At 43.3% G+C, this 12,259-nt stretch overlaps 1 protein-coding gene across 2 annotated transcripts in view; it reads left to right on the plus strand.

The window, feature by feature from the left end:
* The first annotated feature begins 2,141 nt into the window (after positions 1–2,141).
* The window catches only part of fxn (frataxin), a 33,185-nt gene continuing 23,067 nt past the window's right edge, over positions 2,142–12,259 (plus strand). Inside the window, exons 1-2 of one of the 2 annotated variants that reach the window (XM_059974735.1) lie at positions 2,142–2,610; positions 11,769–11,845. In XM_059974735.1, coding sequence (XP_059830718.1) covers positions 2,422–2,610; positions 11,769–11,845 — 266 coding nt within the window. In that variant the 5' untranslated portion in view covers positions 2,142–2,421. The remainder of the gene's footprint in view (positions 2,611–11,768; positions 11,846–12,259) is intronic. The other variant, XM_059974734.1, reaches the window with a different exon arrangement.

A 12,259-nucleotide genomic window follows, 5' to 3' on the forward strand; every position in this document is an offset into this window, starting at 1 on the left:
TGCACTGCCAAACTGCTCCACAGACCACAAGAAATTCCAGAGTTGTATGCATAATAAAGTCCATTGCACATATCAGTCTTCTCTCTATTGACCCTGCCTACATTTTCTGCTACCTTGGAAAAACAGCCAACATCAAGACCCGCCCATTCCAGTCATTCTCTTTTCTCCCCTCCTACTGGACAGAAGATAAAAAGATCTTGAGAACAGATGCCACCATCTGGTGTGAAAAGAACTTTGAATATAAAGATTAAATCTTGATCTCTGTCTATCTTGTCATGGCCTTGTCGCTTTATTCATCCACCTGCACTGAACTTCCTTGATAAGTTACTTGTTATTTTTCTTATTTAAGTGTTAAAAGAGCAAAATTCACTGACAGTGACCATACAAAGTTGTGAAGAAGGCATTCTGCATAATGGCCTTCAGCAGTCAAGCCAACAAGCTTAGGAGTCAGGATACTATGGTGGAGTTATACAAGTTGTTATAAGGCTAACCTTGAGTATTATTTACGTAGTTTTGGTCACCTTGGAAAGCATCAAGTTGAATAAGTCGCTGGGACTGGATGAGATGCACCCCAGGCTACTGTGGGAGATGAGGCAGGAGATTGCTGAGCCTCTGGCAATGATCTTTGCATCATCAATGGGGATGGGAGAGGTTCTGGAGGATTGGAGGGTGCAGATGTTGTTCCTTTATTCAGGAAGGGGAGTTGAGATAGCCCAGGAAATTATAGATCAGTGTGTCTTACTTCAGTGGTTGGTAAGTTGGAGAAGATCCTGAGAGGCAGGATTTATAAACACTTGGAGAGATAATAAGATTAGGAATAGTCACCATGGCCTTGTCAAGGGCAGGTTGTGCCTTGCGAGCCTGATTGAATTTTTTGAGGATGTGACTAATCACATTGAAGGAAGAGCAGTACATGTAGAGTATATGGATTTAAGCAAGGCATTTGATGAGGTACCCCATGCAAGGAAGTATTGAGAAAGTAAGGAGGCATGGGATCCAAGGGGATATAATGCTTTGTGGATCCAGAACTGGCTTGCCCACAGAAGGCAAAGAGTGGTTGCAGACAGGTCATATTCTGCATGGAGGTCGGTCACCAGTGGAGTGCCTCAGGGATCTGATCAGGGACCCTTACTCTTCGTGATTTTTATAAATGACCTGGATGAGGAAGCAGAGGGATGGGTTAGTAAATTTGCTGACAAAGGTTGAGGATGTTGTGGATAGTGTGGAGGGCTGTCAGAGGTTACAGCGGGACATTGATGAGATGCAAAACTGGGCTAAGAAGTGGCAGATGGAGTTCAACCCAGCTAAGTGTGAAATGGTTCATTTTGGTAGGTCAAATATGATGGCAGAATATTATATTAATGGTAAGACTCTTGGCAGCGTGGAGGATCAGAGGGATCTTGGGGTCCGAGTCCATAGGACACTCAAAGCAGCTGCGCAGGTTGACCCTGTGGTTAAGAAGGCATAAGCTGTATTGGCCTTCATTAATCAGACTCCACTTGGAAGTAGTGTGCTCAGTTCTGGTAGCCTCGTTACCGGAAGGATGTGGAAACCATAAAGGGTGCAGAGGACATTTACAAGGATGCTGCCTGAGTTATAGGGAGAACTTGGCCACAATGGATCTTTATTTCTTGGCATTTAGGAGAATGAGGGATGACCTGATAGAAATTTATAAAATCCTGAGGGGTATGAATAAGGTGACCGTTCAGTCTTTTTCTGTAGGGAGTCCAAAGCTAGAAGGCACAATACAAAAGGGGAAAGGTGTAAGAAACATGAGAGGTAACTTCTTTACACAGAGGTACCTGAAATTACCTGCCTAAAGAAGTGGTTGAGATGGGTGCAACTGCAACGTCCGAGAGACAATTGGATAGGTGCTTGGAGGGATGTAGGCTGAACCTGGCAGGTGGGACCAGCGGTGTGATTAGCTTCGACCAAAGGGCTTGTTTTAAAGTTCAAAGTTAATTTTATTATCAAAGTACCTATATGTCACTATGCACAACCCTGGGGTCAATGGCTATGACTACATTCTGCATTCTATTTTTCTTTTACTTTAGTATGAGATGTTTATTCTATATAGAATGATCCAACACATGCTAAAGAATCTTTTCGCTGCATGTTGGTACATAGCGGCAATAATAAACCAATTACTTCAAATGCAGAGTGGCGGCAGTTTTCCGGAAGGTTCAGTAGTTTGGAAAGGAGAGCATTCTTGCTGCTCGAGGTAATTCTACTTTAGCGCTGGAAGACACAGCACGTATCGCTTTGTAAATCCGCTTCGGGAGGAACGCGTACACACCCACCGCCATGCCCAGTACAGCGCGCATGCGTACAACCCAGCTTTCACCTACGTATTGAAGTGATCCCGCCCCGTCCAAACGGTACGCATGCGCATTCCTGCCGCTGTCCCTTCCGGTCGGTTTCATGCCAGTCATACCCGAGCCGGGGCGCGACTACCGGACGTTGCATGACAGCGCTAGCCTGCCGGTGACAATGGCAGGCATTCTGAACCGGAGCCGCCTTTGCCTCTGCCCAGTGATCCAACAGTTTGCTCGCTACCCGAGGCCGACAAACATCAGGGGTCTGCGGCACGCAATTAGCCGCTTTCCCACGGTGAGTCCTTGTTCCAGCTCCTGATGTTTTATTATTGTCCTTTTACACCTCCATTCACGTGCTACTGGCTTTTCCGGCCGTTATTTTGCGCCCGCATTTCACCCCCTTGGCTTCAACCGACCGGATATCCCGCCCTCTTCCTGTTTTGCGATGTTATTGGTACACCTTTGCCCCGCGTGCCTTGAATCGTTGACGTCATGCTCGTCTATTTAAGCCAATCCGGAACGCTCTCGGTCAACTCAACACCCGACCTCTCTACCTAGGTCAGGGGTCAGCAACCTTTACCACTGAAAGAGCCACTTGGACCCGTTTCCCACAGAAAAGAAAACACTGGGAGCCGCAAAACCCGTTTGACATTTAAAATGAAATAATTAAATACTGACCAATTATTTCCCAAAGCAACAGACGGGTTGCCGACCCCCGACCTAGGGCAAAACTCAAAATGCTGGGCAAATTCAGCAAATCAGGTAGCATTTATGGAGGGAATTTCTATCTCAGGCTTGCTTATCATTTGTCCCTCCTTAATCAGTACTGTCACTTATCTAAAACACGCCTTCTCTACACTCCGATTTTTGCGGCTCTGTGACATAGCCCGAGGGCAATGGTTGATGGCTCATCAGTCAAATACAATTCGGCAAATGTGAAAGAAGACAAGGCAGAACCATCATCTGGGGAAGAAAACTGATACGAATAAATTTTACTTTCGGTTTATGTCATCACTGCTTTTGGCCATATAATTAGTGTGCCTACTTGCTTCAGAGGGAGTGGAAAGACAACTTACCAGATGGTTCAAGGCATTCAAGATTAAAGATGGTTGAAAATCATTACACACAAATTTTGAGGAGAACGAAATAGTGGTTACTCCGGATCCGAAGCAGCACAAAAGACACACGAGAAGAAAAAGAACACAATCGTTTAAAAAAAACACAATAAATATTAATACATAAGATGGTGGGTTTGTTGTATGCAATAAGCTTGAGACTGCATTTTTCAGTTTAATAGAATGGAGTTTTGGGTGAATCCAATAAAAACTTACATTCTAAAAGGGCTCAAGAAGTTTGGGCGGCACATTCTCCTACTCTTGGACTGGAGTATGGGGATACATTTAAGAATGAATAAGCTGCAAGTGACAGCCTTACTGAAACAGAAAATGAATGGCTAAATAGTGGACAAATGGAGACAATGTAAAGGAAATAGCAGTTCACACAGAAGAAATCAAAAATCCTTCATTAAATATAAAGTGATAACGACAGAACAAATTGAATGGATTATGGTTAGTAGTGGGCCAACAAGATTGCAACTACTGGCCTAGTGAGGTGTATGGGAAAGAGGATAATCATGTTATGGTAGAGTGGACACATAATAGGCAGATGGAATTTTAAACAGTAAAGTATGAAGATTTAAACATTAGCATTATTTGCCATATGTACATCAAAATATGCAGTAAAATGCCTCATTTACAACAATGGCCAACAATCAAGGGTTTGCTGGGGCTGCCTCAATTGTTGCTATACTTCTGGCACCAACATAGCAAGGCTATATCTTATTAGCCCTAACCTGTACACCTTTGAGATATGGGAGTAAACCAGAGCACCTGGAGGAATCACGTAGGGTCGCTGATAGAATGCACAATTTCCTTACAGTTAGTGGCAGGAATTAAACCCCAATCACCGGTGCTGTAAAGCACTGCGCTAATGTCTGCGCTATATGTTAGAAGTGATATTTTGGCAGGAAAAAAATGACATATAGATGAAATGATACACTTCTAAAGGGTATGTAGAAACAGAGGAACCTGAGTGTGGCTGAGCTTATTGAAAGAGAGGCTAGTAATGTATATGAGATGACAGGGATGGGAGCATCGAGTACGAAAGTGGTGAGGTTATGTTGCATGAAACAATGTTTGGGCCACATCTGAACAAATACATCCAATATTGGACGTTTAAGGATATTTAGATCCTGAAAAGGGTGTAGAAAAGATTTACTAATATAGTTCCAGGATGAGGGAATTCAGCCATAAGTTTCAAGTGGGGAAGCTGAGCTGTTCTTGGAGCAAAGAACACTGTGAAGTATAAGGTCATGACTAGTTTAGATAGAATAGCGATTCAAGAGTAAAGGAGTCCAAATTTTTATATAATTCTTTATTATTATAATTGATATTTTAGTGGCGTGCACCAACACACCACAGAAAATACCTAATACATGTATATAGCAATTAAAGTTGAACCTGATTCTTAATCCTCCTTGATCAAATCTGTGGAATGGACCTGAAATCACAGTCTTTTCATTCAAATGTGAGAGAGTTCAACAAATCCGTCTTGTCAATCAAATTTTATTCATTTCTTGATACTTCCTTTTTCATTGTTTCATTGACATTTTTATATGATTGGTTATATGAATTTTATCTGTGGAAAAGTGCCAATCTTAGAGTTATCATTAATTCCTCTTCATTAATCTTATGGTGATACACTTAACGTGTGATGATGTTCAAAGTGGAAACTGATTTTGACATTTTTCTGGCTGTCTTCTGCTGGCTCTTCCTGCTCTGACCCCTGCCTTGATTCTAATGTCAAAAATCAAACCCCATGGGGAGGAAATTTGGATAGGTAGATACTTTATTGAACCCAGAGGAAAGAAATTACAGTCCCATAGAAGCATTACAAGTGCACAGATATACAAATATTAGAAGACAAGTAAGAAAGAATAAAAAAATAAGCCACCTCAAGCAGTCTAACAGGAGAGTGTCATTGCTTACCCGGCTACAGGTTGACTCATTATAGAGCCTAATGGCCGAGGGTAGGAATGACTTCATGTAGTGGTCTTTGGAGCTGCACAGTTGTTACAAATATAATTTTAAACTTCTTAGGAAGATCAGGATACTCACAGCCACAGAGTCAACATAGTTTTGAGCAAGTAGTCAACATCATAAAATTATCACAGAAGGGACCCACTTGTAGCCCAGTTTCTTTTCACCACATAGTTAAACTAGTAATCTGGTTAGTTCCATTCCCATGTTACTTTTTACCTCTCCATTTAAGTTACTGTCCAATTTACTTCTGGAAGTTCTTACTGAATTTATTTCTGCATCCCTATCAGCCCACACATTATACATCATAAAAGCTTTGTAAAGAAAAATCTCATCTCCCTGTTTGATTCTTTTCTGGTTACCTTGTGTTCCCTTGTAACAATTTCTCCTTGTTCCACCAGATGGAGCGTCAGGCTGCATTACTGCATTCCACTACTAGAGGGTGTAAAACGTCACCAAATGTTTGTTACACACTGAAGAACTACAATCGTAATAAGTGCAGGGCTGTGTGAAATCCCTCCCATTGCAAAAGCAACATAACATCATGGAGAAATACAGTGGAAACAGTTTGACCTTCCACACTGAGTTGAAGTCTCCTTTGGAGTGGTGGCTCAGATTATGTTTTTTTAGGTTTGTAGGGATGGTTTTGGGGGCAGCTCAGGAAGATAGGGGACAGGTTAGGGTTTAGGGACAGCAATAAGGTCAGTTAGAGTCAGAGGCAGTAAATAACAATCCAGGACAGTCAGAGTTCAGTCAGAGCGCCCCATAGTAGAAGGCCAGTGATCCCTGTGGATAGATGTCAGGTCGGTTGTCCCCATGGACAAGGGTGGTTGACACCCAGAATGGTGAGTCCTGGGAGCAGAGGTCCATGTGGTCGAATACGGAAAGTTGAAGACCAAAGTAACTGAACCTGAAATGTGGAGGCCTGATGTCTGACAGGAAACAAAGAGTAGCGATTAACGGGTCCCTTTCGGAATGGCAGGCTGTGACCAGTGGGGTACCGCAAGGTTCGGTGCTGGTACTGCAGCTGTTTACAATATACATTAATGACTTAGATGAAGGGATTAAAAGTAACATTAGCAAATTTGCTGATGACACAAAGCTGAGTGGCGGTGTGAAATGTCAGGAGGATGTTATGAGAATGCAGAGTGACTTGGACAGATTGGGTGGGTGGGCAAATGTGTGGCAGATGCAGTTTAATGTGGATAAATGTGAGGTTATCCACTTTGGTGGCAAAAACAGGAAGGCAGATTACTATCTAAATGGAGTCAAGTTAGGAAAAGGGGAAGTACAATGAGATCTAGGTGTTCTTATACATCAGTCAATGAAAGCAAGCATGCAGGTACAGCAGGCAATGAAGAAAGCTAATGGCATGCTGGCCTTTATAACAAGAGGAATTGAGTATAGGAGTAAAGAGATCCTTCTGCAGCTGTACAGGGCCCTGGTGAGACCCCACCTGGAGTATTGTGTGCAGTTTTGGTCTCCAAATTTGAGGAAGGACATTCTTGCTATTGAGGGAGTGCAGCGTAGGTTCACAAGGTTAATTCCTGGAATGGCGGGACTGTCATATGTTGAAAGATTGGAGCGACTGGGCTTGTATACACTGGAATTTAGAAGAATGAGAGGGGATCTGATTGAAACATATAAGATTATTAAGGGATTGGACACGCTGGAGGCAGGAAGCATGTTCCTGCTGATGGGTGGGTCCAGAACTAGAGGCCACAGTTTAAGAATAAGGGATAGGCCATTTAGAACAGAGATGTGGAAAAACTTTTTTACCCAGAGAGTGGTGGATATGTGGAATGCTCTGCCCCGGAAGGCATTGGAGGCCAAGTCTCTGGATGCATTCAAGAGGGAGTTAGATAGAGCTCTTATAGATAGCGGGGTCAAGGGATATGGGGAGAGGGCAGGAACGTGGTACTGATTGTGTATGATCAGCCATGATCACAGTGAATGGCGGTGCTGGCTAGAAGGGCCGAATGGCCTACTCCTGCACATACTGTCTATTGTCTCTGAGTCTGGGCCAGAGATGGACCTCTGCCCCCTCCCCCCCCATCACCCAAGCTGGCAAGTACCAGGGTAAGAAGCTCATGCATTTCTGAGATGTGAGGCCAGGAATTCAAGCCCCATGGGTGGCGAGTCCTGGGTCACTGCCGAAGTTGAAAGCTGAAGACTGAAGTCAGCAAGTCCGAAAGTCAAGGCCCAATGGTCTGGAAGTTAGGACACTGGGAGTTGGAGACGCATCTGTGGGTGGGTGAGAGGGATGGGGAAAAGGGGCTTGTTTTGCCATTGTTGTTCTGCCCCAACATGTTGGCGCTGGAATAGGTAGGGAGACTTGCAGGCTGCCCCTAACACATTACTATAAATACAAACAACATATTTTGCTGTATGTTTTGGTGAATATGTGTTAACAGAATCGGAATCTGATACAGACCTTTCAGTCCAACCTGTTCATGCCCATGCAGCTAGTTTAAGATTCCTGTATTCACCCTACCTCGACATCCCTGTGAGTCCCACCCCTCCACGTACCTATCAGGTACTGTTTAAATAATACTATTATACCTGCTTTTAGCTACCAAGTATGGCTGTTGCACAGGTGTGAACTTCTTGCAGAGAGTGTGATATTACTGGTATGGACATGTGCACAGATCAAAAAATATGAGTGATTCAGTTTCAGATTAGGTCATACACACCGGAGTGGAATGGCGTTCCTTCTTCATGCAAAGCTCACAGAGCAAACCATATTCATGGTAATAATAAACACAAAATGTATACAGCCAGTGCAAAACAATGGAATGGTGCACACAAAATACACTGCGGATGCTGTGGTCAAATCAGCACATACAAACATGCTGGGTGAACTCAACAGGTCGGGCAGCATCCGTTGAAACGAGCAGTCAACGTTTCGGGCTGAGACCCTTCGTCCTGATGAAGGGTCTTGGCCTGAAACATTGACTGCTCGTTTCAGCGGATGCTGCTTGACTTGCTGAGTTCATCCAGCGTGTTTGTAATGGAATGGTGCAGAGTATAGCAGTGTTAACTGAAAGCATGCAAAAGGAAATGCTGCAGTGACAGGAACAGAGGGGGTAGGATTAAGGGGTTGAGAATGTGTCAGTACTACGGAGAAAGAGACGCGAAAGATACTGGTTCAGAAGTCTGATAGCAGTGGGGAAGAGGCTGTCCTAAGATGGGTTGTTCAAGCTTTCAAGCCCTTGTTTCTACTAAAAGATAAAAGAGAGCCAGGAAATGGCCAGGATGGCAGATATCTTTGACTATGCTGTTAGCTTTCCTGAATGCAATACCACGAAGATGGATGGGATGGAAGGAAGTGGGAGACCTGTGATAGACTGAGCAGTGCCTACCACTGTGGCTTCTGTGGGTCCAAAACTGAGCAGTTGTTACATCAGCTCGAGATACTCTCCATTGTATACTTTATACTGTGTGTCTTTAGGAGTTCAAATTTTCATGAACAAGTTGAATCTCATCAAACACCCAAGAAAGTATATACCCTAGTGTGCTTTCTTGATCACCACTTCATTGTGAAAGTTGCTGGTGACATGGATGCCTAGGAATTCGAAGCTATCAACTTTCTTTGCAGAATCTCCATTAGGGTTGTGTTCAAACCCTACAACCCCGCACCCCCCCCCCCCCCCCCCCCGGTCCCTGCTTCCTTAGTGTGACAACAAGCTCCTTCATCTTGCTAACATTTCTGTGCTTTTTTTTGGATAATTCTCACTGCTCTACATTGTATCGAGTTTTGATCTGTGACAATATTTACTGTTTGTGCCATCTGGGTTCTCATAATCCGTATGATAATTCAGAAACCCCAAAAGTTCAGACTGGGCTCACCAGATAATACTTCTGCACAGCATTGTGACTCACTAAGGCCCCAGTTCCATACATCTTTTAAAATTACCAGGTTCACTGAAGTATTCGTTTTCTTTTTTGTTAAGATGTTTAACACCTTTAAAACAAGGTGAATTGCTATTTTTGGAGTGTTAACAGGAAAAACATTGAATGACTTTGAAAATCTGCTCATCTGACACCACCAGAGTCGCAGATAAGATGGATAAACTGAATTTTTGCTAAACATGGAGAATGCATAACATGTAGTGTGCAGAGAACACAAAGAGCTTCAGGAGGTGTGCTTACTTTATTGAAGGTCTGGCACAAGTTATGTCATGCAGTCAAGCAGCAGTTGTGATGGGAGAAATCAATTAACGTTTTGGGTAGATGAGTCAACTGGTAGTACTTAATAAGCCTAGGCATTTGTTTATTTATTTATTGAGAAACAACGCGGAACAAGCCCTTCTGGCCCTTTGAGCTGCACTGCCCAGCAACCCTAGCCTAATCGCGGGACAGTTTACAATGACCTGTTTGCAAGCAGTTTGCCCAAGGCTTGTTCAAGAGGTAGTCCCTGTCTGAAGGGGATGAAAATTTTCTTTGTGCAGATGGTGGTGAATCTTTGGAACTCTGTACCCCAGAGGGCTTTGGAGACTCACTCCTCAAGTTCATTCAAAGTAGAGATTCCTTAGCCAGTCTCTTGAAATCAAGAGACAAATTCCATTTCATTCCTGGATATTCTTAGGAGATATGAAGGAAATCAAGACGTATGGGAATAGTGTTGAATGAGATTACTCATGATCTTGATCAATATTATACAAATTCAAAGGGCAAACTCAGACTTCTACTCCCAATTTTTAATTTTCATACCTTAAACTCCTTTTCAGCCTCATCCCTATTTATCATTATGCATCTCTGTAATATTCTCCAACTTGCTAATCACCAGCTCTCCATTCAAATGAAATTCCTTTAGCCAGAAAATGTGGAACGTACTTCCTTATGGAGTGGTTGAGGTGTACAGCACAAATGCATTTAGGTAAGGACGTGCAGGAATAAGGAATAGAGGATTATGTTGATAGTGACATTAGAAACAATGGGGGTATGTTGGAATGGAATATTAAACTCTACTTTGGGTATGTTTGTGAAATGAGCTGATAGTCAACTGTGTATTGTCTAATTCTGTGCATTTCCTGTCATAACTGCTAATTCATTAGTGAAGATTGAGCTTGCATTTTGGCTGGGGTTTGTGGTTTCTGTGATAGATATATCACAGAGCCTGCCCATTAAGCTTTTGACCATTAGCTGATTGTTCAAAGAACATTTATTATCAAATAATGTATAAGTTATACAGCTTTGAGATTTGTTTGCTCACAGGTAGCCACAAAGCAAGAAACCTGAAAGAGCCCAACTAAAGAAAAAAAGCCTACACCCGATGTGCAGGAGAAAGGAACAAAACACAAATCAAGCAAACAACAACATTCCAAACCAAATTGAGTCATCAGATCCGAACCTCAGAGTAGGCCCGAAGCCTTGCTTATCAGTTCATCATACTAGCAGGCACAGAGCACAGCAGCCGGGGCAGTCTTCATAGCCTCTGTGCCGTGGAGAGAGGAGTGACCATTATGGAGAGCAAGCAAAATCAGCTCTCGCCTTGGATCCTGACACCCTGTCTTTTCTTTCAGTCTGTCTGGGCCACAGTTAAATCTAACCAGACAACAGAAGAGTGAAAGGTTCAAGCGTCCTAGAGAGAGGAGAAAACATCGTGGAGAGTGGTTGAAGTTGTCTCTCGCCTCCGATCTGGACCAGCGATTAAATTGGCTAAACAGCGGATCACACCTTGCACTGGAACCTACTGTGAAGGGTTCCGGGCCTTGATGGCACCACCAGCAACTCACTCTAGGCCCAGCTTTCACCGCCCCACACAAAGCCACTCTCAAGCTCTTCAAATCAGCTTAGCGCCCAAAGCAATCCACCTTCACACCCGGGCTAGTTGTATGGGGATCAGAGCTCCTGATTTCTCTTCTCTGTGCCTAGAGCCATCCAAGCTCGCACCTGGGCCAGTTGTATTGGCGTCAGAGCCCCCGTGCCCCGGTCTTGATTTCTCCTCTTTGTGCCCAATTCAATGCAGCCTCACACACAGGCCAGGTGTATGGGCATTAAATCTCCTCTGCCCTGACTTCTCTCAATGCCCAGAGCGATCCAATCTCGCACCTAGGACAGCTGTATGGATATCAGAGCTCCTCTGCCCTGGTTCCGGACTTCTGCTCTCTGAAGTGCTCACTCCATCTGCATTGATTCTGCAACACACTATCTTGCCTCATCCCCCAAACTCGCCTTGCCATCGCTCGCCCCTTCACTGTTTGTGGTGGTAATTTAACATAATTTACCTCAGAAATGGTCTTTTTAGTGATGTTTTAGTCGGATTTCTTAATACGTGCAAACCTTTTCTTAGCTAAATGATCATTTGAAGGAATTTCACTAAACTAATCCTGTATCATGTTATCTTTTGCAGAATTTCCATTCAGAAAAATGCTTAATGCTCCAAAAAGAGATCCATTCCTCGATTCTAAGAAGAATGGAAAAAACAAGGTATCCTAGAATGACAAAAGGTTTTGTTCATTGGTCTGTGTGCACGGTATCTGTATGTAATATGTGCATGTAGTATGGGTTGTCAGTGCTCACTGCGTGTGTGTGTGTGTGTGTGTCTGTGTCTGTTGGTTGGCTGTGCAGGTGTACACTTGAGCATGCTGTACATGTAACGGCATGTCAGTATAGTCCACAGTATATGCGAAAATGCACGTGTGCATTCTTTACATATTGAATGTGTGTAGTTTCTAACTGCATATATTTTCTAGATGCTTGTAATGTCTCATTTGGTCACAGTTAGTAATTTGTCTTATAAATTAATTTGGGTTTGTGTTGACATATCCTATTACCAACACAACAAAAGCATAATGACGTAAAGACATTTGGAAGAGGAGAGTAACAGAACTTCAGTAATTT

The sequence above is a fragment of the Hypanus sabinus genome, chromosome 7, assembly GCF_030144855.1.
Source record: "Hypanus sabinus isolate sHypSab1 chromosome 7, sHypSab1.hap1, whole genome shotgun sequence".
NCBI lineage: Eukaryota > Metazoa > Chordata > Chondrichthyes > Myliobatiformes > Dasyatidae > Hypanus > Hypanus sabinus.